Source organism: Poecilia mexicana, unplaced genomic scaffold (assembly GCF_051168715.1).
Source record: "Poecilia mexicana isolate PSO_F unplaced genomic scaffold, ASM5116871v1 scaffold_6, whole genome shotgun sequence".
NCBI lineage: Eukaryota > Metazoa > Chordata > Actinopteri > Cyprinodontiformes > Poeciliidae > Poecilia > Poecilia mexicana.
Genome location: NW_028263375.1, coordinates 10,398,629 through 10,424,724, shown reverse-complemented (window position 1 = coordinate 10,424,724; position 26,096 = coordinate 10,398,629). Strand labels below are relative to the sequence as shown.

Here is a 26,096-nt window from a genome sequence, read left to right as displayed (position 1 = left end):
AAATCTCCCGTTTGTTGCGCATCTCTACGTAGTGCAGCAGATACCTCATCATGCAGGGCCGGTCCAAGGCTGCATGAGGCCTTGAGCAGAATTTGATTTAGGAGCCCCTTTTGTTGCTAACAGCTAACAGCACCTCTAACAGCTTCTGTGTTAGATTTAGTGAAATATGGGAGAAGGGAGTAGTTTAGTACTCCCTTCTTCTTTATAATCGCAGTTTACTAAAGTTTACTAAAGTTATAATCGCAGTTTACTAAATTGAATTTGTAAATTCAAAGATTAAACTCACAGCATCAGATTGTTGCTATGGTAACAAAACAATCTAACTATGAATATTGTTCTTTGAAGTTTTACAAAGTAAACTTGACAGCTCCTTGAAATCTTAATATTACTATTAATATTAAACAATTTTAATTTATGTATGCCTAAACAATTGAATAAAATTTAACAACATTGATAATCTCAATAAACAAGTATTACATTTGTATCTGTGGTCTGTTTTAATATATTAGCATTTATGGGGCCCCTGAAGCTCTTGGGGGCCTGATGGAGCCTCTGACTTAATTTGGATTAAACAGAAGTGCAAATTTGTTGCTTTTAGACAAGTGGGTTTAAATAGCATTTCACTGGAGATCTTTTCCCGTAACATATAGTTAAACAGTAATACTTTTACATTTCCTGTCAACTTAACATCTTTTAATACAAAAACACGGTGGACTGCCGGTGGACCGCCTCGACGCCCCGACCACCGGGCTTAGCAAGTTTTCTTAAACCCTGCAGATTTATTGTCATGCAACATAGCGTCAGAGATGAATAATCTGTTCCAGGTCGTAATGTCTTTAACTTTGATAGATTAAAGATACTACCCAATTCCTTAATTGGTTGCATCAATGTTATAAAGATGACGACAATATTGCCAAAATTCCTATATGTTTTCCTATCGGTTTCACTTTCCTCAATCCCAGGGCTGTGAAAGTACATAAAGATATTTTTTATTGTTCAACTACCACAAAACAACAGATGAACTGAAGTTATTATTCTGAAATTTTAAATATTCAAATATTTCAATATCATTAATATATAGAAGCAGGTAAAGAATATGTGATGACTGCCACAAACAAAATAATTAAAGACAGGAGACTGAAACTTAGATGCTTGCTTTTATTCAATCAACTGATAAATGAACTCCACAAAGTATGCAATACCTTATTAGAGATTTAATGATTAATTAAATGATTCTTGGAGATACATCTGCATCCCACATGTGAGGACAGAGGATTGTATCACTGCAGTGTGAAGCGTCGCTTTCTGCGAACATGCAGTGCAGCAGGTGTGGTGCACTCTGTGTGCCCACAGCCGCACTCCTCCACATGCACATAAGTGAACTGGACGTGCGCACCATCTTCACACGCCAGGGTAACAGTGCGGTTGCTGGCGCGTCTCTCCTTACAGCAGGAGCAGGAATGCTCCATAGCAGCTGCTGCTTCAGAGTACCTGAAAACAACAAGGACAGAAAAAATCAGCACATTCAATGCATCACAACTGCTTAATAAACGATTTGATGACTTTCCAGAGGAAGACAAAACTAAAAGTAATGTCATACTTACTTGGTGAAAGTGTCGCATGATCCTTCACATGACGGCATATTCAACTCAGACTGACAGCCATTGTGGTTGATAGGAGTTGTCCGGTTAACCAGTCTGCAGGCCTTCTCTTTTTCCACACCTTTTAAAATGTTAGAGGAAAGAAAAATGTCAGTTTTTATGCTTGTTTCAGTGTATTTAACTCTAAAGAAAAGAAAATAATCATACTCACAGATTTTGCAGCAACCATTTGCTGCAGTCTGAATCGTGTCCTGAATAGAAAACAAAAAATCAACAAAAAGTTTGAATTTTTCTCTGTATATGATCCAGTGTGGGTTTATGCATAAAACCAGGCACTTACATTCTTGCAGTTGCTCTCTTGGAATGCTGGGCAAATTATTTGTTTGTTGGTGACTGTAAAAGTCTCACCATTCTTAACACAAGTCTTACTTTCACACTTATTTTCAGGTGGTGACCAGGTTTCTCCCTCCTGGAAATTACCACACAGATAACATCACACTTGGTTGTTTTATACTTACAAAAATTTATGCAAACCCACAGAGATGATTCGGTTTACCTTCAAGGCTGTCTCAGTGCCATTAACAACGAACACACACTGGGTCTGCACACACGTCCCACAGCAATCATCTGAGTTGGTTTTTACATATTTGAATCCCTGAAATAAAAAGCAAATTCAATAAAATCGAAGGTCAGATTAAAATACAGTTGCTTGTAAATTTATTCACACCTCTTGTCCCTTTTAACATTTTTTCAAGCAATTACCCCCATTTACAAAGTTTTTTATTTAGATCTTCTCCAATAGACAAACTTGTACACAATTGAATAGAAATGTTACATAATTTTCTAAACCTTTACAAACAAAATTCAGAAAGTGTGAAGTCAGAGTCACTACTTTGTGTAACAGCCTTCAGTGAAAATAGTTTGTTTTTTTCTGGAATATTGCTTTGCATATGTGGCAATTACAATTTTTGCCCAATCTCCCTCAATATTTGAATCTTGCCACATATTTTTAATCTGATTCATGTCTTGGCTTTCTTGGGGAAATTGCAATACCTAAACATGCTTACAAATAAACCAGGCATGGCTATTATGTTTCCCCACTAACACTGCTGTGAAGGGTTGAACCACTGGCAAAACATAATTTTTCTAAGCTCTAATTAAGAAACTGTTAAATATTCATTTCTATCTTTTTCTGACAACAGCAAACATTACAACTGAACAACAGAAATTGGCCCACCACACTGAAAATTGAGACATTATTAAAAAATGCTGAAAACTGTTCAATATATTGTATTTTACTTGCCTGATTTCCACAAAAAAGCAGTGAGTTTTAATTTTTGTAAATAAGCACTAAAGTCCATGTAGTATTATGCATTCTGAATCCAGTTTCCTTTAGCATTAGCTGGCATTTCTTTAACAGTGTTCCTATGTTTACTGGTGCAGAGTATATTAGTGGGCATTTACATGTAGATATCTCAGCTTATGCTTGAATCTCATTTATATTTGTAGTACCTCAACTTCATGTCAACACTTTCTCCCACCAGAGTGACCACATTCCCATACGCGTTACATTGTCTTCCTCACCTTTCTGCATGTTGTTTCACACTGCTGCTTCTCGCACTTTATTTCCATCAGACCACCAGATGAAGAGTTTGAGGAACAGAAGCAGTTCTCACATTTTTGGCGAGGAACAGAAGAACCGGGCTGACAAATCCACATAAATTCATTGTTATACCACAAATTTAAAACTTATATATTAATAACATATACATTGTGAAAGATCTGGATATAAGGATTGTATTGATGTATTGGTTATTGAAATGCTCCAAATAATGGCTCTGCAGCATCCAAAAATGTAAAAATAAGCTCATGCGAACCTTTATATTGGTAGGATTAAAAGGGTTAAAGAGAACACCGTACACATTTGCCACTTACCTGGTATTCAACATCATTTAGCACACAGACTCTTTTAGGTACTAGGAAAGAAAATGAACAATTATGTTAAAAAATGGTCCCTTAAAAGTGATTCTTTATCCATTTGGCACTATGCAGGTTCAAATTGATTTTATAGACTCACCACAACGAAGTACTGGACAGCATTTTCCCTCTGGAACAGTGATGTTTGGCTTAAATCCAACGTCACAGTTCATGTTGATGTCCGGACAAGCGTGGCTCTGACATTCTGTTTACACAAAGAAGGAAAACTCAATTTATTACTAATTTAAACACTAACGAGCAGCAAACAGTAATCAGCATTATTACTAATGTCTTACGGCAAATGTGGTCAATGCAGCAGGGATTTGATGGATCAGTTTTATTGACAAGGACATAATCTGGACCCATGCATCTTGGTAAATCTCTGTGTGGGCACATCTTAGGCTTGCAGATCACAGTTTTGGTGGACTCATCACACACACAGTTCTGACATTGGTATTCAAATGTCTCATTGAACTAAAAAAAAAAAAGAAACCAAAGTGTTGACTTTAACCCCTAAGGGAAGAAGTAGAGGACTTTACATGAAAATCAGGTTTGGCTCACCTCCCGGGGCGTCCCATTAGGATCAAGGCAGCCTGTTAAAACATAGTGTAAACATAATTATGTGAGTCTCTGCTCTCTCGAATTGCTAATGCTGAAATTAATCACTTTTATTTGTGACTTGGATTAAGATACTTTTCAATTCCCCAAGTACTGCACACCTAATAAAAGTTATGAAAAAGACAATCCCAATAGGATTTTTGTGAATACTTGTAACTTGTAAGATGTTACAAGTTATTTTGAGCTGCTTTTAGTATGAAGGGTCCTTTATAAATAAAATTGATTGATTGATTGGTTGATTGATGTGTCAAAGAGAGACAAAACTCCCAAAATGTACCCTTTTGGACAATAATTAAAAATATGCTGCAAGCAAACTGCATATTAGATATTTTAAGAGAGAGGGAAAACCAAAATAATATGATAGGTTAAGCTCATATACTGTGTGTTAGCACAAGTCTTGGGCGTGTTGGTTATATTTTAGACAAAACACTTTGATATTTATTTAAAGGCAAACTTGGCTCAGTTACATTTTGCAAACTGCACATTTTTTGTCACAAAATGTGCAGCTCTCCTGTGTTATATTGACAAATGTTTTGATGTGTTGTGAAGATTATTTTTCTCTCACTAAGAACACAATATTGACAGATATAGATTTGGTATTTTAAAATTTTATGGAAACAGTAGTTGTAAAAACTGCAAATTATTTTGGACAGCTCATAAACATCGCCAGAATGTGTAAGACCCCAGTTAGGCAGCTAGAAAAGCAAACAGAAGGAACCAACGATTCGATCTTGAATCTTAAGACTAACACATACCCTCAGAGTTGTGATTACATACTTACCACAATTTTTAACACATATTTTTGATTCTCTGCTGAACAGTTTCATCCCTGCAGGACAAAAGCAGCCCTCTGTAGTGAAGTCCATACCTGGATCACTAGGACTGCAATAACAACAACAACAACAACAAAAAATCATTATTCCTTATTGCATCTTAATTGCTCCTTTAGTGGTTTGTGTTTTGCTTTGACTGGGTTTATTAGTTATATTGCTATTTATGCTGCAGTTATGGGTTTCACTTTGAGGTATGCTGAAGATGAGACAAATCTAAAAGTTGCAGTACACTGGCCCTTGAAAACCAGATTGTAATACTTCTGCTTTGTAGACTAAAGAAAAAGCTAAACTTTCCACTCCGTACTCCACAGTCTAGAAGTGTTTTAGATATTTATTTTCTCTCTGAATTGCCCATAAATTGTTTGTTCATGGTTATTCTTTGCTGTGTGTGTCAATATTGTCAGGAGATGGATTGGCATCCTATTCAAGATGTACCCTCGTCTTTCTCAAGAACTCCTGCAATTAGGCACCAGGTCCCCTTTGACACTGAAGAGGTAAGTGGGAACAGACAATGGATGGATGGATTATACTCCTTTTACATTTACCATCGTTTAACACACCTCCAAAGAATAAATAAGGTCTCATTTCCTTGTCGAAACTTATTGGAGGATTAAAATGATTTTAAATGAGTTTAAATTATTCACATTTAGCGTGAATAATTTTGACATTAAATGTTGCTGAATATTGTAATGACCAAGAAAGCAAGTTGAATGTTTTTTTATTTTATTTTAAAAGCAAACAAATTAGGTGGAATTGATCAAAATTGAGGAATTGACAGATTGAAAGAGGTAAGTAACTAAGACAAGAGAAAACTCTCAGAAAGACTTGAGGACTATTAAAACATATTCAGATATTTACTTATTTATATAACAAAGCATCTAGCTTTTTAATCAGCATCACCTGATAAACTAAGTTTGATTCAAAAGGAAAAGGAATTATCAGGGTTGCTTTCACAATTTTTGTTCAATTTCCTTTTGTTTACACTAAAAATAACTAGTACCTGCCATAATAGTATGAGGAAATAACTTTATATGTTAAATTATTTTTTATAACTCACCTATCCTCACAAGTTGGTTGATATGCAGGTCCACAAGGTTTATAAATTTTGCCTGATGGGCAGTCACTGGCTGTTGGTAAAGGACAACAATTTAGTTTGTTTTATTTAATCAAACTGTGAGCACAAATTAAAATTTAGATTTGAAAAACTTATTTTTGGTTTCAAGATGTCCACTTGGACAAAAATAAATATTGTACCACATAGATCAGTGTGGTTCCTCCAGTGAATACAAACTCCAACGTCAGAGCAGGCAGCAGCATAAGTTGCTAAACTTGAGCACTCCACTGCATTCGCTCCGTTGTGAACATGGCAGCTATCAGAAACACATCCTTTGTAGTAATTATCTGGAGAGATCCGGGAATGGCATTCAGCAAAGACACTGGTGGAAAAAGAAAAAGAATAATAATCACAAGAGAAAATAATGATTTTAAAAGCTTCCAAACTAATTTACAATAAAGAAAATACAGAACAATGTCGCAAAGTACCTGCTCTTAAGGAGTTCACATACAGGACTTGCGGTGCATGGAGGTTCCGAAGGCGGTTCTCCTCCAGGCTTGCAGCCTTTATCTTTCTCTAGAAGCCAGCCATCAGCAATTTTAGCGCAACCTTCTGATACTGTTCCTCCAGACTGCCAGCAGTCATCACCTTGACTGTTGGTGCAAGTTCCTATCACAGATTTTGAAGTGTCATTATCTACATTCAAACCAGAAGATAAACACAGATGGTCTCCTGAGAGGGAGTTCTTACCACAATGACCCTGTGTGTTTCCTCCAAAGTACTTGTATGGAAGGTTGATACTAAATCCAGTTCTTCCAAATTTAACAACCACATTTAGACGAAGGATCTCTAAAACTAAATTAGTGCCAGTACTTATCACTTTAACACCTTGTTTCCAATAAGGGAGCTTTTGACTCACTTCATTCGTAAATGCCTGCAAAATAATCAAAATTCAGATATAAAAAAAAAGGCTAAAACAGACATTTGATCCCACATGCAAGTACATTGTATATTGGTCAAGACATATCTTGACCAATATACTGTTTGTCTTTTGTAATCAGTATAAAAGTATTATATTCAGAGGGGAATCATCTTGTATTACCTTCAAATCTGGTTGTCCATTGAGAATAACATAGGACAGTTTGATATGTTCTGCTCCATAGTTTACATTTAAAGACTGAGGACATGAAGGATCTTCCAAAGGATCACAATGCATGTTATCAATGTAAATTTCCAAGTCATCCCTTGGTGCAATTTCTTTCATCAAATAATAGGAACAGTTTCCATGGTATTTGTAGGATAGTCCATCAAATGTGCTGTAATGACGATCTCCCCACCCTTTGCACTCGCCTGGAGTGATAAAAAGAAATAAAATCTTTATTCTGTTTAAAACAGAAGCATTTGACTGAATGTATTGATCAGCCACTATATTATGACGACTTGCTTAAGATTAAGTAGGCTGTATGCCACAAATATAGCTCACACCAATTGTAAAAAGAATAAAATCCACAGTTTTCCTAAAGAGTCTAGAAATGACACATTAGCAAAAAGCTATTTGAGCTGCATGGCAGAATCCCTTTGCGAAAAAGAACTATGAAGTGGTGCTTGAATAGGCTAATGGCTACTTTCAACCAATTTGCAACACTATTTGTGCTAATCACTGTTACGATTCAAACAATTAATCATTATAATATATTGTTGTATTGTTTCTTTTTTCAGTGGTCAAAATATTTAGTTTTTGGTCTATTTCTTAAGGATTTTAACTAAATAACTTACAGTCACATTGATAATGTTGGCAGCATTGATATTCATCATATACCAAAACAGGAGTTTTTCCATTGGAACAAGTTATATTTTTGATGGGTGGACATTCATAGGGCACAATTTGAAGAGTATTGCTTCCAATACATTTGGCCATGGTGCAGTTGCAAAAATAAAAGGTCTCATTTTGCTGTAATAAAGAAAAGAGGATAATCAGGGTAATCATCAAAGTAAAATAAAATATTTAAAAAGAATAACATTTAGTAGTTGAAAAATAGCTTGATTCAGGGTTTTTAAAGTTATGCAACTTACCATTTTATTCCATTTAGGACAACCATATAGAGTAGTAGAAGGTGTTTTGCTTGTAGATTTAGTTGAGGGTGTTGTGGATTCTATACTTGTAGTTGGTGTTTCAGTTGTAGTGGTAGATTGTGTTGGTGTTGTGGATTCTGTGGGGGGAGTGGTGGTTGTAGTAGGATATGTTACAGTTGTAGACGTAGTTGATGGTGTAGTAGATTCTGTGGTTCCAGTAGGTTTGGTTGTAGTCTCAGTTGATGTGGTGGGAGTTGTAATTGTTGGGGTCGTAGTAGGTGTTTCAGTTGTAGTGGTAGATTGTGTTGGTGTTGTGGATTCTGTGGGAGGAGTGGTGGTTGTAGTAGGATATGTTACAGTTGTAGACTTAGTTGATGGTGTAGTAGATTCTGTGGTTCCAGTTGGTTTGGTTGTAGACTCAGTTGATGTGGTGGTAGTTGTGGTTGTTGGGGTTGCAGTTGGTGTTTCAGTTGTAGTGGTAGATTGCGTTGGTGTTGTGGATTCTGTGGGAGGAGTGGTGGTTGTAGTAGGATATGTTACAGTTGTAGACTTTGTTGATGGTGTAGTAGATTCTGTGGTTCCAGTAGGTTTGGTTGTAGACTCAGTTGATGTGGTGGTAGTTGTGGTTGTTGGGGTTGTAGTAGGTGTTTCAGTTGTAGTGGTAGATTGTGTTGGTGTTGTGGATTCTGTGGGGGGAGTGGTGGTTGTAGTAGGATATGTTACAGTTGTAGACTTGGTTGATGGTGTAGTAGATTCTGTGGTTCCAGTAGGTTTGGTTGTAGACTCAGTTGATGTGGTGATAGTTGTGGTTGTTGGGGTTGTAGTTGGAGTTTCAGTTGTAGTCGTAGAAGGTCTTGGTGTTGTGGATTCTGTTGGGGGAGTGGTGGTTGTAGTAGGATATGTTACAGTTGTAGACTTTGTTGATGGTGTAGTAGATTCTGTGGTTCCAGTAGGTTTGGTTGTAGACTCAGTTGATGTGGTGGTAGTTGTGGTTGTTGGGGTTGTAGTTGTAGTGGTAGATTGCGTTGGTGTTGTGGATTCTGTAGGGGGAGTGGTGGTGGTGGTAGTAGGATATGTTACAGTTGTAGACTTGGTGGATGGTGTAGTAGATTCTGTGGTTCCAGTATGTTTGGTTGTAGACTCAGTTGATGTGGTGGTAGTTGTGGTTGTTGGGGTTGTAGTTGGTGTTTCAGTTGTAGTGGTAGAATGTGTTGGTGTTGTGGATTCTGTGGGGGGAGTGGTGGTTGGAGTAGGATATGTTACAGTTGTAGACTTTGTTGATGGTGTAGTAGATTCTGTGGTTCCAGTAGGTTTGGTTGTAGACTCAGTTGATGTGGTGGTAGTTGTGGTTGTTGGGGTTGTAGTTGCTGTTTCAGTTGTAGTGGTAGAATGTGTTGGTGTTGTGGATTCTGTGGTTGGAGTGGTGGTTGTAGTAGGATATGTTACAGTTGTAGACTTTGTTGATGGTGTAGTAGATTCTGTGGTTCCAGTAGGTTTGGTTGTAGACTCAGTTGATGTGGTGGTAGTTGTGGTTGTTGGGGTTGTAGTTGGTGTTTCAGTTGTAGTGGTAGAAGGTCTTGGTGTTGTGGATTCTGTGGGGGGAGTGGTGGTTGTAGTAGTATATGTTACAGTTGTAGACTTTGTTGATGGTGTAGTAGATTCTGTGGTTCCAGTAGGTTTGGTTGTAGACTCAGTTGATGTGGTGGTAGTTGTGGTTGTTGGGGTTGTAGTTGGTGTTTCAGTTGTAGTGGTAGATTGCGCTGGTGTTGTGGATTCTGTAGGGGGAGTGGTGGTGGTTGTAGTAGGATATGTTACAGTTGTAGACTTGGTGGATGGTGTAGTAGATTCTGTGGTTCCAGTTGGTTTGGTTGTAGACTCAGTTGATGTGGTGGTAGTTGTGGTTGTTGGGGTCGTAGTAGGTGTTTCGGTTGTAGTGGTAGAAGGTCTTGGTGTTGTGGATTCTGTGGGGGGAGTGGTGGTTGTAGTAGGATATGTTACAGTTGTAGACTTAGTTGATGGTGTAGTAGATTCTGTGGTTCCAGTTGGTTTGGTTGTAGACTCAGTTGATGTGGTGGTAGTTGTGGTAGTTGGGGTTGTAGTTGGTGTTTCAGTTGTAGTGGTAGATTGCGTGGGTGTTGTGGATTCTGTGGGGGGAGTGGTGGTTGTAGTAGGATATGTTACAGTTGTAGACTTGGTTGATGGTGTAGTAGATTCTGTGATTCCAGTAGGTTTGGTTGTAGACTCAGTTGATGTGGTGGTAGTTGTGGTTGTTGGGGTTGTTGTTGTAGTGGTAGATTGTGTTGGTGTTGTGGATTCTGTAGGGGGAGTGGTGGTGGTTCTAGTAGGATATGTTACAGTTGTAGACTTGGTTGATGGGGTAGTAGATTCTGTGGTTCCAGTAGGTTTGGTTGTAGACTCAGTTGATGTGGTGGTAGTTGTGGTTGTTGGGGTTGTAGTTAGTGTTTCAGTTGTAGTGGTAGAATGTGTTGGTGTTGTGGATTCTGTGGGGGGAGTGGTGGTTGGAGTAGGATATGTTACAGTTGTAGACTTTGTTGATGGTGTAGTAGATTCTGTGGTTCCAGTAGGTTTGGTTGTAGACTCAGTTGATGTGGTGGTAGTTGTGGTTGTTGGGGTTGTAGTTGGTGTTTCAGTTGTAGTTGTAGAAGGTCTTGGTGTTGTGGATTCTGTGGTTGGAGTGGTGGTTGTAGTAGGATATGTTACAGTTGTAGACTTAGTTGATGGTGTAGAAGATTCTGTGGTTCCGGTTGGTTTGGTTGTAGACTCAGTTGATGTGGTGGTAGTTGTGGTTGTTGGGGTTGTAGTTGGTGTTTCAGTTGTAGTGGTAGAAGGTCTTGGTGTTGTGGATTCTGTGGGGGGAGTGGTGGTTGTAGTAGGATATGTTACAGTTGTAGACTTGGTTGATGGTGTAGTAGATTCTGTTGTTCCAGTATGTTTGGTTGTAGACTCAGTTGATGTGGTGGTAGTTGTGGTTGTTGGGGTTGTAGTTGGTGTTTCAGTTGTAGTGGTAGAATGTGTTGGTGTTGTGGATTCTGTGGAGGGAGTGGTGGTTGGAGTAGGATATGTTACAGTTGTAGACTTGGTTGATGGTGTAGTAGATTCTGTTGTTCCAGTATGTTTGGTTGTAGACTCAGTTGATGTGGTGGTAGTTGTGGTTGTTGGGGTTGTAGTTGGTGTTTCAGTTGTAGTGGTAGAATGTGTTGGTGTTGTGGATTCTGTGGAGGGAGTGGTGGTTGTAGTAGGATATGTTACAGTTGTAGACTTGGTTGATGGTGTAGTAGATTCTGTGGTTCCAGTTGGTTTGGTTGTAGACTCAGTTGATGTGGTGGTAGTTGTGGTAGTTGGGGTCGTAGTAGGTGTTTCAGTTCTAGTGGTAGATTTTGTTGGTGTTGTGGATTCTGTGGTTGGAGTGGTGGTTGTAGTAGGATATGTTACAGTTGTAGACTTAGTTGATGGTGTAGTAGATTCTGTGGTTCCAGTTGGTTTGGTTGTAGACTCAGTTGATGTGGTGGTAGTTGTGGTTGTTGGGGTCGTAGTAGGTGTTTCAGTTGTAGTGGTAGAAGGTCTTGGTGTTGTGGATTCTGTGGGGGGAGTGGTGGTTGTAGTAGGATATGTTACAGTTGTAGACTTAGTTGATGGTGTAGTAGATTCTGTGGTTCCAGTTGGTTTGGTTGTAGACTCAGTTGATGTGGTGGTAGTTGTGGTTGTTGGGGTTGTAGTTGGTGTTTCAGTTGTAGTGGTAGAAGGTCTTGGTGTTGTGGATTCTGTGGGGGGAGTGGTGGTTGTAGTAGGATATGTTACAGTTGTAGACTTAGTTGATGGTGTAGTAGATTCTGTGGTTCCAGTTGGTTTGGTTGTAGACTCAGTTGATGTGGTGGTAGTTGTGGTAGTTGGGGTTGTAGTTGGTGTTTCAGTTGTAGTGGTAGATTGCGTGGGTGTTGTGGATTCTGTGGGGGGAGTGGTGGTTGTAGTAGGATATGTTACAGTTGTAGACTTGGTTGATGGTGTAGTAGATTCCGTGGTTCCAGTAGGTTTGGTTGTAGACTCAGTTGATGTGGTGGTAGTTGTGGTTGTTGGGGTTGTAGTTGGTGTTTCAGTTGTAGTGGTAGAAGGTCTTGGTGTTGTGGATTCTGTGGGGGGAGTGGTGGTTGTAGTAGGATATGTTACAGTTGTAGACTTGGTTGATGGTGTAGTAGATTCTGTGGTTCCAGTATGTTTGGTTGTAGACTCAGTTGATGTGGTGGTAGTTGTGGTTGTTGGGGTTGTAGTTGGTGTTTCAGTTGTAGTGGTAGAATGTGTTGGTGTTGTGGATTCTGTGGGAGGAGTGGTGGTTGGAGTAGGATATGTTACAGTTGTAGACTTTGTTGATGGTGTAGTAGATTCTGTGGTTCCAGTAGGTTTGGTTGTAGACTCAGTTGATGTGGTGGTAGTTGTGGTTGTTGGGGTTGTAGTTGGTCTTTCAGTTGTAGTTGTAGAAGGTCTTGGTGTTGTGGATTCTGTGGTTGGAGTGGTGGTTGTAGTAGGATATGTTACAGTTGTAGACTTAGTTGATGGTGTAGTAGATTCTGTGGTTCCAGTTGGTTTGGTTGTAGACTCAGTTGATGTGGTGGTAGTTGTGGTTGTTGGGGTTGTAGTTGGTGTTTCAGTTGTAGTGGTAGAAGGTCTTGGTGTTGTGGATTCTGTGGGGGGAGTCGTGGTTGTAGTAGGATATGTTACAGTTGTAGACTTAGTTGATGGTGTAGTAGATTCTGTGGTTCCAGTTGGTTTGGTTGTAGACTCAGTTGATGTGGTGGTAGTTGTGGTAGTTGGGGTTGTAGTTGGTGTTTCAGTTGTAGTGGTAGATTGCGTGGGTGTTGTGGATTCTGTGGGGGGAGTGGTGGTTGTAGTAGGATATGTTACAGTTGTAGACTTGGTTGATGGTGTAGTAGATTCTGTGGTTCCAGTAGGTTTGGTTGTAGACTCAGTTGATGTGGTGGTAGTTGTGGTTGTTGGGGTTGTAGTTGTAGTGGTAGATTGTGTTGGTGTTGTGGATTCTGTAGGGGGAGTGGTGGTGGTTGTAGTAGGATATGTTACAGTTGTAGACTTGGTTGATGGGGTAGTAGATTCTGTGGTTCCAGTAGGTTTGGTTGTAGACTCAGTTGATGTGGTGGTAGTTGTGGTTGTTGGGGTTGTAGTTGGTGTTTCAGTTGTAGTGGTAGAATGTGTTGGTGTTGTGGATTCTGTGGGGGGAGTGGTGGTTGGAGTAGGATATGTTACAGTTGTAGACTTTGTTGATGGTGTAGTAGATTCTGTGGTTCCAGTAGGTTTGGTTGTAGACTCAGTTGATGTGGTGGTAGTTGTGGTTGTTGGGGTTGTAGTTGGTGTTTCAGTTGTAGTTGTAGAAGGTCTTGGTGTTGTGGATTCTGTGGTTGGAGTGGTGGTTGTAGTAGGATATGTTACAGTTGTAGACTTAGTTGATGGTGTAGAAGATTCTGTGGTTCCAGTTGGTTTGGTTGTAGACTCAGTTGATGTGGTGGTAGTTGTGGTTGTTGGGGTTGTAGTTGGTGTTTCAGTTGTAGTGGTAGAAGGTCTTGGTGTTGTGGATTCTGTGGGGGGAGTGGTGGTTGTAGTAGGATATGTTACAGTTGTAGACTTGGTTGATGGTGTAGTAGATTCTGTTGTTCCAGTATGTTTGGTTGTAGACTCAGTTGATGTGGTGGTAGTTGTGGTTGTTGGGGTTGTAGTTGGTGTTTCAGTTGTAGTGGTAGAATGTGTTGGTGTTGTGGATTCTGTGGAGGGAGTGGTGGTTGGAGTAGGATATGTTACAGTTGTAGACTTGGTTGATGGTGTAGTAGATTCTGTTGTTCCAGTATGTTTGGTTGTAGACTCAGTTGATGTGGTGGTAGTTGTGGTTGTTGGGGTTGTAGTTGGTGTTTCAGTTGTAGTGGTAGATTGCGTGGGTGTTGTGGATTCTGTGGAGGGAGTGGTGGTTGTAGTAGGATATGTTACAGTTGTAGACTTGGTTGATGGTGTAGTAGATTCTGTGGTTCCAGTTGGTTTGGTTGTAGACTCAGTTGATGTGGTGGTAGTTGTGGTAGTTGGGGTCGTAGTAGGTGTTTCAGTTCTAGTGGTAGATTTTGTTGGTGTTGTGGATTCTGTGGTTGGAGTGGTGGTGGTAGTAGGATATGTTACAGTTGTAGACTTAGTTGATGGTGTAGAAGATTCTGTGGTTCCAGTTGGTTTGGTTGTAGACTCAGTTGATGTGGTGGTAGTTGTGGTTGTTGGGGTCGTAGTAGGTGTTTCAGTTGTAGTGGTAGATTGTGTTGGTGTTGTGGATTCTGTGGGGGGAGTGGTGGTTGTAGTAGGATATGTTACAGTTGTAGACTCAGTTGATGTGGTGGGAGTTGTAGTTGTAATTGTTGAGGTTGTAGTTGGTGTTTCAGTTTTAGTTGTGAATTCTGTTGTTGATTCTGTGGTGGTAGCAGTGTTTGTTGTAGTGGGTGGACTTGTAGTTGGTTCGGTTTGCCCACATCTTATACATTGCTTTGTTTCCTCATCAAAAGCTCTGGCATATTCTGGGCAATGAGGGTAACAACCTGAAAATAGCAACATTATCTTTGTAAGCATTTTGTTTATAATATGGTAATATGCTAAACATTGCTTTCACAAGAAATATAAATGCTTTTATTTTTTGTCGTGTTAAATCATTTTGCTTACAATAATCTTTTATTTTCCTCATAAAGTCAGCCTAATGGGTAGCTTGAATTTATCCATTTTTAATAATCATTATTTGTGGTTTCAGAAAGCCTTAAATCACAACTTACCTTCAAGCTTTGGAACATGTTGAAAATAATTTGAACAAGTCAGGTATTCATCTGGAGTCCCAGAACTGTAGTGCCATAAGCAATCACCATGATTGTAGTAATCACAAAAGACAGCTAAAAATAAAGTGCAGAAACAATACTTAAAAAACTGGCAACTTAAAATGTGATCTTCTTTTAAAACCACAATATCATCTCATAAAATAAAATACTCTAATAACAAATATTAGAGTATTTTGTTTTTTGATGAAAAATCTAGAAAGCAGTGTTGCTCCTTTCCTTTTCAATAATTTTATAGACCATAGGTATGTTTGTTTTTAGAGTTTGTCCCGACTTCATTATTGACTCAATTGCTAATAAAAATTAAAGCAACCATACTTTTGTGTCGTAATATTTCTTGTTTTTTTTACTATAACTGTGCTTAAGTTATCTGTCCAGTAACAGTTTATTTCTTTACTAGGTATCAAACTTAAAAAAAAAGTTCAAGAAGATATTGTTTACTTACGACAGATTTCCGGAGTTCTCCATGAAATCAAAACATCAGCTTCATTGCAAGCTTGTGCGTAAGCTGCAACAGCTGAACAGAAACACTCACAGTCCCCTCCAGTGTCACAGGCACATGTGTCTTTCACACAGTTTTCATAGAACGGAGTGGGTTCTACCTGTTTAGGCATGCAAAATTATGTATTGTTTTTGTACTTTTAGTGCAACATCTTCACTCCACACACAACCACTGTAGTACCTTGGAGTGGCAGTCTTTGAATGTGTCTCCATTTATGATGTTGCACTTCATTTTTGCCCAGTGGTCTCGATGGTGTGCTTCTTCACAAGCGTCAACAAGCTTATCCACATCTGAGCAAGAGCTGTCCCCTTTCCAGCTGTTTGCAAACTCTAGTGGGCTGCTCACTACCAACCCACTTCGGGTGGTGAAGTCGTTCTCTCCGTTACCATCAAAGTTTCCGCACAGGCCACACACTTCGCCCTGCACAAACAGTAACAAGTCAGTCATTGGCATATTTAATACCATGTTTTAATATCAGCCTCAACATTGGCAAGTTTGTACTTTGTTCTTATAATCAGTTGCTGAGACTCACCATGAATTGTGATTCCAGCTGGATAACAAAATATGTTTTGCGATCCCAAATTACAGTTAGACCGATATCAGAAGCTAGCACAATATAAAAGCCCCGATTTATTATTTTATATCTTATGCGTGTGCCATTTTCCAAAACTTCCTGTTTATATGTTCCATCTGAGAGGGTGATCACATTTCTCTGAAATATAAAGAATATTTAAGTTTTGTATTAAAAAAACCCCAAAACAAATAAAAAACTTTTTTTTTTCAATATTTCAATATTTTTAGTATTTGATTATGTATTATCTGTTTTGATACCTAAAGGTACTTGAAGGAGTTGTTAAGGTTGGGGAAAGCATTTTGTGTCTTTGCATTTTGCCTTACCCCAAGCTGAATTCTGACAGTTTTGGAACATGTTGTGCCTGTGGATCCACATGGTTCATCTTCTGTGATGACTTCAATGTCACTCTCTGCTGTTTTATTAAAACAATTATTCTGAACAAAAATAGGTTATTTAAGTTGTGCTCAAGAGAACAGATAATGAACAAATAAGTAAATTAATTAAACCCCACAAACTAAGAATACTACACACATAAATTGCTCCTCAAAAGAACATGCTGTCAGACTCTCATATTAATGTGGCTGCGTACGCAAATGCGTTTTCAGGAAAAATTGATATTTAGTTTTAAGCTCATACCTAAATTTATTAAATCATTTCAAACACAAAGGTCTGCTTGATTCTTAGACTTTCCCTTTAATTTGTTGATGTGCACAAAGTACTGAGTCATCCTTTACTAACAAAGATCCATTGTCTGATAGCCAGTATCTGTATTTTACCAAGTAATCTCCTTCCAGCTGCTGTGCAGTAATATTTCCATTATTCATTCATTAAATAATCCCATTTAATTCCTAATAATCAAATCCCAGCTGCAGACAAATGCTTTTTAGAAGTGTTTTTGCATTAGCTTACCTTGATAGCAACATAAGAACAATGTCCTTGAAACTCATATTGTCGCATGTCAAATGTTCTGTGATGTCCACTTCCATAAATAATGCAGCTCTGTGAACAATTGTTCATTGTGCATATCCACTTTCCACCTCTGCAAGTACTAAATATATAACAAATGTATAGAATTAAGCAGAATTATTAAATGCATCAAAGTCAAACTTAAAATGATCAACAGAAAATTGTTTTCAGTCTATAAAGAAATGCAGCACAAGTAGTATAGTTATTTACCAGAGGTTGCAATCTTGATGAAATGTCCCTTCAGGTTTATAGAATTTACCATTGTGCTGGCATGGACATTCACTTTCATTTTTCACACAGGAGCCTTTGCCATCATCAAGCTGGTCAGGAGGACACATGCAGCCAGAGACACATTCTGATGTATCCTGGGGAGATAATATGTATACAGTTATTCAAAAGTACTCAGAAATAGTTGATATCTTTCACTGTAAACATTAATTTATTGAGTGAGCCTACCTCAACCAACATTAAATTAAAGCTATTTTACTGTCTCAAGAGATCTACAGCCTGTGAAAGACAGCAGTACAAAACCACATGCGACATTTGGTCTATTTTAGTGACCCTTGTTTAACCAGTATTCATTTTTGGTTAGTCAGTTTGAAAATACTCACACAAGCTGACCAACATGTTCACAAAGCACATTTCAGTGGTGCATAAAAGGTCCACATATTGTTAAAAATGAAAAAATATATATTAGGAGTTCTGATCCTCGTCAAAGATTAACAAGACAAAAACTCACACAAATATTGTCAATCAGATTCATGCAACTTCTAGCACATTGTGGTCCAAGGGTCTTGGCGCTTGTAGAGGAGCAGTTGAAGTACACTTTTGAAGCAGGACATGCTGTACAAACAGAATGTACTTGTTCACATTTCACAAGATTACACCAGTACCAGTCCTATGCAGGGGTGAAAGTAGTTTTAAATTCTTGGGGGTACTATCACAAAAAAAATCTCTCTCTCTCTCTTTCTCTCTCTCTCTCTCTCTCTCTCTCTCTCTCTCTATATATATATATATATATATATATATATATATATATACACTTTTTTATTGTCAGCTGTAGCCTATGCTGACAATGCAACTGTTGCCTACCTGTGTGGTAGGCAACAGGTACAACTGACCTGTTGCCTACCAGGCAGCCTACCAGCCTGGTACCAGCCTACCAGGTAGCCTACCTGGCAGGCTACCTGGTAGGCCAGGTAGCCTACAATATAAACTGGTTATATTGTTCCTGTGTCCAGGCAGAAGGATAATGAGTAGGCCTAGCATAATGACCTGTTTGTTCTGAAGCGGCTTCCACTTCATCTTCGTGATGTGGCGTCTCCTCACCCTGACTCTCAGATTGCTCAAAATCTTCATCAGCAGTTTTTTTATTTTTATTTTGTCGGGTATCTTCTCAGCTCCGGTCTCCCTGTCTTTTCTTTTGAATAAGGACGTTATTTTTCTCTGCATGCTGGTCAAGTTTCGATTTCGTTTGAAAATTTTAACAATTTAGTTGTTCTCGCGGTTTTTATGTAAAGGTTTGTAGATGGTAAATGATTTATTGTTCGTCCTGTCCCAAAGCAAGCGGAGGTTTTTAGTATTAGTGCACCACCTTTGCAAAATGACCCAGTCTATTTAATCGAACGCACCAATCCTCTTGGCAACCACTGTGTTTTGGAGATAAACGCGCAAGCACTCATGTTAAATTAAATGAAATCTCTGGTCATAGCGGTGTTCTCAAGCTGCGATGTGTTGTTGAAATTGAACCTAATTACATGAAATACAATTAGTTCATCTCTCTTTGCTTCTACTTTGGATATTTTGTAACAAACAATGTTGTAGCGGAGTACCTTTAAAGGCTGGCAGTTGACGAAAGCTTCGAACTCCGAGGGGGGCAAAAGGTGGAGAATTGAGGGTCTATCATATCACGAACAGTTCAGAAACAATATGAAGTGAGGAAAAATCTATTTATTAACTTATTAAGTCATGTTTTAGACCAGTGGTTCTTAACCTGGGTTCGATCGAACCCCAGGGGTTCGGCGGAGCCTCTTCCGCGGAGGTAAAGACACACTTGTGTAAAGTCGTGATGACGCCCTGCTTTGCCATCACTTGCTGCAAAGGATCACGTTACATTGCTGAGCCAATCAGTGCTGCGGAGGAGCACGTACCTCCCCCCTCCCCCTCCGCTCAACAGTTTCCAGCAGCGCAGGCGATATTTTTACTTATTAGAAGGGTTCAGTGAATGTTAATATGAAACTGGTGGGTTTGGTACTTCAAAAAAGGTTAAAAACCACTGTTTTAGACTGGTCATTGTTAGAATAACCAGTCAGTCATGTCTAATCAGCGGTCGCACTCACGGCTGCGTGCACCTGCTGATTCTTTACAGCAGACAGCCGCTCCATTTTCTTGAGGGTACTGCGTACCCCCGCTAAATCTTTTGGGGGTACGGAGTACCCCTCCGTACCCCCTTACTTTCACCCCTGGTCCTATGGGAAAGCAAGGAAATGAATGACCTAGTGACTTACCAAAGGACTCGTTTTTCCGGGGATGGCAGTGAAGCTTTCCATCGTCGCAAACACTTGGGAAAAGCATCGAAAGATTCACAATGAAACACATATGTAGCATCAATGCTAGTTACTGGGAGGAAAAAAATGTGAGTAACCATATTATTTAAGGTTTCTTCTGACTCACCAGTGCTCAGTATCAATGTTGAGAGACTTTCCTGCCTCAATGTATTCTCCTTTATGGGAACAGGAACATTCTTCTTTGGGTACACAAGTGTCTTTTTCATTCAGATAGAGACCATCAGGGCAGAAACAGCCAACCACAGGCAAGAAATGTGAAGTGCAGCTCCGCTGATCTGAGCTCAGTGAACTACAAGTCAGCTGGCATCTCCGGTGATTGTAAGTGAAGATCTGAGATGATGGACAGCTCTTTGTGTGTTTCTCTGTTTTGTGGATAATGTGGGAAGATTACCTGGCTGTTACAAGACTTACATATGACGGTTAATGTGTTGTCATGAAACTTAAAGGCACATTACCACATTGGTCTCCAAAATCTGTCACAAACTTTCCCTTTGCTGCACAAGCTCGACCATAAGAGGTGAAGACAGCACATAAGCAGTCCTCGCTTTTCTCACAGCTGCAGGTGGAGTAAAGGCAGCGCTGCAGAGAAAAGAACACTTTAACAATATTATAGTCCAATAAAACGGAATTAAAATCTGAAAAAAGAGGTTGTTGTTGTACCTTGTAGTAATAGTCAGGATTCACCTCTGAATGGCAATTTACAAATGTACCATTTGGATTTCTGAGCATTTCGCACCAGTGTCTGGCATAATTCTCTACAATAAAATGTACAAATATTTTTACACTTCCAGTAACCTGGAATATACTGAATACAAATAAAAAAAAATAATAATAAAAAAAAAAAAAAATATATATATATATATATATATATATATATATATACTCATAAAGCAACAAAAGAAAAGCTTTACTGTTAAATAGAATAGTACAATGGTTTTCATTTGATTAAAAAAAACAAAAACAATTGTTAAATTTTTTCTTTTTACCAGTTTCCATGCTGATGGAACAGGGTCTATCAAGTTCTTTGCTTGCATCTGGGCATGTGTGGTCGGCCTTCCAAGAGTTACCAAAACTTAATGCAGTTCCTTCTTGGCACCCTTGAGGAGTCTTCATATCATCATTCAAAGCCATGTTGTAGTTTCCACATAAACCTGAGGAACATGTTCAGAACAACAACTGCTTAGTCTCTGAAGTATCCAAACTGGGGGAAAATTTCTTTATTTTTTGTCTTGAACGTTTGATTCTTGAGGTTTTTCATGTGTTTCGGGTTGCATTACCTCTACTGTGAAATATATTTTATTAATTTCACAATAATTTTTCAAATAACATAGTTATGAATGTTAATTACTGTACTTGTTTTGTCTTATTTTAGCAGTGTAATAAATATACCATTTTATTAGTCTATATTTTTGACAGATTGACAAACAGATAAGGTACATTCTAGTTCACATATATTAATCTCAAGGCCCGGATCGCCACATCCAGCTTTTTTGCCACCAACGCTTTTGAAGTGGGACACATAAACGGAACCCTCAACATAACAGTAGTTTGCAAAAAAAAATTTTTTTTTCACTCTAATCTGTTTTAATTCACACTGCTAATTTACATCACTGTGAAAAGATGCTTGATATTATTACACCTGGAAAGAAGGATAGTGGTACATCAAAAAAGGTGGAAACAATAAAGGAAGGAATGACAAAAGCAAGGAAAGAAGAAGAAAGCATAGAAGGACAGAGGAAATGAGACAAAGGAAGGATAGACCCAAGAAAGTAAGAAATGAAGACGTAATAAAGATAGGACAGAGGCAGAAAAGGAAGAAGGAGCACAAGAAAAAAAATTATGAAAGAATAAAGTCTGCAAATATTTTTCAATCCTTCTATTTTTTCCATACATTCCCACAATCTTTAAACACTGAAATGAAATGCTACTCTTTCCCATGTAATTCCTGACTGCATAAGAACCCTGTGTGGTTCTGATTATCATATAGCATATGGTCTATAAAGGAAGTTGGCTAAGTTAGAGGAAAACATAAAACTCACCACTTGTCTTTTCTTTGTAGCTGCTTTCCAGACTGATGTAGACTTGCATCACAGGAACACGCTGGATCTGAATTTGGAGGCCAAACTTGGCGTTGAGCAAGATATGAAAGGATGAAGCATGAAATATTCTGATGTCCCCTGTAAATAATGTCAGAAAAATCACCTGATGTTACACAAATAGAAAGTCCATTCCTGAAAAAAGGAGCTCAATTAAAGCTTGCTTCTCATCAGACCCACCTGAGTAATATGGCAAACTGATGTCCTCCATATTCTGTTGAACTTTTCCCTCAGATGTAAACATTAATACCTGTAGAAAGACAGAAGCAATTATGAGTGATCTGTAGATATTAGTGTGAACTGAGAATATAAATACTGTATTTTACTCACATTATCTGTGTCCAGATGGATTTTAAGAGCCTTTAGACAAATATCAGCTCTTTTTTGTGCACACTGATCCAAATGGGCCCGAATAGTAAAGTTTGGACTTACTCCATCCTGAAATATATAAAACATTTGAGCACAGAGAAATTTTCACTTTCATGTCTGGTTTGTATTATTTCTCAACAATAAAAAATGACACACTATTTACCTTGCTCTCCACCTTGGCCAGGGTATAAATACAATTTCCATGAAAGGTATAGGTTGTACCATCAAATGTTGTGAAATGTGAACCTTCCTCAACTGAACATGTAGCCGGTCTCTCGAAAGTCTCACACTCCCACTTCCCCTCTGAACAAGTACTGAAAAACACAAATCTGCATTACACTTATTTACATTTTCTAAGCATATTATGTGATAGACACAAATCAGGACATTATTGTGAAGTGGAAGAAAAATAACAGTTTAAAAATGTTGTACAAGTAACAAAGCTACATAGTTTTCATATAGCAAACTCTTCACATCATACTGAATCATGCTATGGGGAAGCTTTTGTTTAGCATGGACAGAAAAAAATTAGACATCAATCTCTTGATGTACCAAGCTAGAAACAGGTACAAGTGTAAAGTGAGCTGAGTACAACTTTACTTTTGAATATGTGATGAATTCTGTAAGTTTTCATCCATTTCAAAATTACGCAAGTTTGCCTTGGCTTATTGTATAAAATACCAATAAAATACATTAAGATTTATTGTTTTAATGTATGTTTTATGGAATTCTGCCAGCACTGTAACAAAAAAAGCTAAATTTACCACCAAGAAGACATTTGGTAGACATCTTGAAACATACCAGTTTGTATTTTCATGACGGTAAACCTCTCCGGAGTCGTAGATTCTGTCATGCCTGCACTGACACTCAGACCGAGGGATGCAGCCCCTCTCAGAAATATCATCAAACACCGTTCCTGAGAGAAAAACAGTTTCATTGTGTGAAGGTGAATTAACAATGGCAGAATACACATTTTACATGTGAAGAGAACTAACCAGGAGGACAAAAGCAGCCGTCTGTTTTGTGGTCCTCACACACTAATCTGGTGTCCTGATGTGTGCAAGTATCCATGCAAGGAAAAGCACTTTCTTCAAACCTCATGTTGTAGGGACACTGTTTACCTGTGATGATAGATGGGGCCATAAATAAAGAGCAGTAGTAAGAAGCATAGAAGCAATTAGGCAGAATATCATACAGGAATTTTTTTTAAATAAAATTTGATGTCACTTCGGGCAAATTTGAATGCTATGCATAGATTTTTAATATATTTAACACTGTATAAAATATATGACAATCTGACAGGCTTTAACCTTTATAGCGCTTAACCACAATTATAAACAGACACTGAGAAAGACTGAAATGACATTGTCATCCTTCGAAATGATAAACATTATCCTTTTGTGGTTTGTTTCTGTAATATTTCTTCTTGTACTCGTTATTCTGTGAATTAGAATAAAGAGACAAACATGAATCATACCACAGAAATCAGGCCTTCTCCAGTTGGGTGGTTGTCCTCCTGCGTGCGAACACTGACGAGAAAACTCAGACATTGTGCTGCAGACACACAAATCACTGGTACCGTTGTTACAGGCACACATGTCTACCACGCATGCCTGGATGAAAGCTTCAGCACTAATCAGGGCGGCGCATGAACTCCAGGAATCCCCGTGAAATATTTGTTCACAGATGGTTTGCTGTAGTGAGAAAAAAATTATGAAATTCAAAAAGTCACCATGTTATTACTTAACATTTTTAGTGGAAAACTGGGTGAGTTAAACTTACAAATGCTTTGCATGAATCTGACACGTTTGTCTTTGATTCATCATCTTCCACATGAGGGTCTTTGCATTCATCGTTTGGCAGATGGACTCTGTGTTTGATTCCAAACTCAATGGGGGTCATTTTAAAACCTGATCATGCAGATGAAGTAAAGAACATTAAAGATGTGACTGATTTTATTTTATTTTCTAATACATTTTACACATTTCATTAAACTACAAACCATTATCCATGAACTCATCATAGACAGGAACACCGTTGTAATCTCCACAAAGGCCACAAGTTTGGTTCTGGTATGTGTTTGAAACTTCCACCTGAAGCACAAAACAGAGAGGATCATGTTTCACATTATTTTTCATCATTCATATCAGAAAGAAAATGTCAGTCTCTGTTCTTTCACAGTGCCTATAATGTCAAAAAGTTTTAAAAGCTTCAGTTAAGTTAAAGTCCAACGTTTCCAACAATCCAAAAAGTTTTTTATCATCTCATAATTTCCTCTCAGCAGAGATTTATTGTATCTCCAATTGTTTCATCCAACAGGGAGAGCTAATGTATTTATTTTAAGCCGGACCTCTATATGTAATCAGTCAGTTGATGTGATTTATTGATTTGGAAAACAAAAATTGACTCAAAGGAAGGCAGAAACAAAAAGATGTATACCATGACTGCGTCTTCACGGTTCCACATGACTATAATGCCGACTTTGGACGCTCGAAGCTTGATGTAAAATGTACTTTCTTCCACCTTTACTCCGCCACTGTAGTGCGGCAGAGTGACTCTGATAAAAGAGAATATAAGTTTGAAGATTTAAATGACAAACACAGTGTAAAATATCTTAATTGGGGTATAGTTGTTGCATGTGTGTCTTTTACTTACGGATTCTCATTTTCAGCGACCTCAGTCTTGGTCAGGTTGAATGTATTTTCAGAGATGGTGACCACAACATAACTTATTGTAATGTTTCCATCATTTTCTTCTCGTCTAATGTGCACAGAAAACTTATTCTCGGACTTGCGGCAGCCTTTGACCAGGTTGTACTCACACAGGCCAGGAAACTGGTACACATCACCATCAAAGGTCTTAAAGTGCTGCGTGCCCCAAGTGCTGCAGATGTTGTTGACATGGTTGTCAGCTAGAACGGTAAAACACACACACACACACAAAAAAAGAAAACACGGTTATCTCTTTATGTCTACACATTAAGTTTTAAACTGTAATTATCTTTGGGAAAAAGAGATTTAAAATGCCAGAACTCATTGGACATGATTTACAAACAACATATAATGAATTTCAGAAACAGCCATGCAGTCAGATTTTAAAAGATGTCAGTCTTACCCAGTGCCTGGAGTTCAACAGCAAAACTGAGGAAACACAACCACACCACAGTCCACTTCATGCTTGCCACTGTGGGCTTGTTGTCTCAAAGCAGAGAATAGCGAGGCTGAAGCAGAGGCTCTTTTATATTAATATTGCCCATTGTTTTGATAACACCTTTTGATGACTACTGGTGAGATGCCAAGATGATAAATATTGTCAGTATGGTCATCTGATCTTATCACAAAGGCAGCATTGTCTTAATCAAACATCAAGCTCCTTGTCACTCATCTAGTCCAGAATTATGTTGACACAGTCTCCAGCAGAGCAAATAAGCCAAAAGTCTTTAATGATTTTTAAAATATTTTTGCTTCAGGTATTCAAAGTTTTTTTGTAATCTTTAAAGGTAAACTTTCATTTATCTTTCTTCTATATAAGGTCATTATTTTAGGTTTAGGCTACCTAAGTCTCACCTATGAAACATTCATAATATATTCATAGGTGAGACTTGGAAACGATTCTTTAACAACAAAGAGTTGGTTCTTAACAAAAAAGAATCTAGTAAAGACTTGAGTCAAGTCTTTACTAAATCCTTTTGTAGAAAAAAAAATCTGTTAAGTTCACAACAAGCTTCAAAAACCTTGAATAAGTGGTGGGCAAGTACCTTCTTGGATGGACGGTATAAAGAAAGTAGAGCTGTTTGAACACTTCTACAGAATACGTAACCTTAGATGATAAATGTTGGTCAACAAAAGTATTAGTTCGAGTTTATAGAAATCACAAACTAAGCAGCACAAACAAAGGTACAGCTAATCTTCCTTTATACTAAACATGACCGTTGCATTTTCTTCTTTTTTTTTTAATTAAAAATAATTGGACATTTCTACTAATTTTA

The 26,096-nt window shown here is 38.2% G+C and overlaps 1 protein-coding gene across 1 annotated transcript; it reads right to left on the bottom strand.

Moving 5' to 3' along the window:
- Positions 1–1,144: 1,144 nt before the first annotated feature.
- Positions 1,145–25,330, bottom strand: LOC106912803 (uncharacterized). The gene is made up of 43 exons (XM_088006229.1): positions 25,223–25,330; positions 24,764–25,019; positions 24,548–24,665; positions 24,111–24,201; positions 23,891–24,018; positions 23,586–23,802; positions 23,104–23,229; positions 22,910–23,024; positions 22,272–22,422; positions 22,070–22,177; positions 21,920–21,989; positions 21,683–21,820; positions 20,630–20,794; positions 20,304–20,398; positions 20,099–20,222; positions 19,750–20,005; positions 19,584–19,636; positions 17,816–17,919; positions 17,287–17,441; positions 17,020–17,158; positions 16,434–16,544; positions 16,069–16,248; positions 15,717–15,956; positions 15,480–15,636; positions 14,978–15,091; positions 8,157–14,749; positions 7,860–8,034; positions 7,186–7,433; positions 6,834–7,017; positions 6,572–6,752; positions 6,284–6,465; positions 6,087–6,156; positions 4,978–5,078; positions 4,140–4,171; positions 3,875–4,052; positions 3,679–3,783; positions 3,537–3,577; positions 3,186–3,305; positions 2,158–2,256; positions 1,942–2,070; positions 1,813–1,852; positions 1,605–1,722; positions 1,145–1,491 (listed from the first exon to the last, which is right to left on the bottom strand). The coding sequence occupies exons 1-43, from the start codon at positions 25,281–25,283 to the stop codon at positions 1,281–1,283; spliced, it is 12,279 nt and encodes a 4,092-aa protein (XP_087862355.1). The 5' UTR covers positions 25,284–25,330; the 3' UTR covers positions 1,145–1,280.
- Positions 25,331–26,096: the final 766 nt, after the last annotated feature.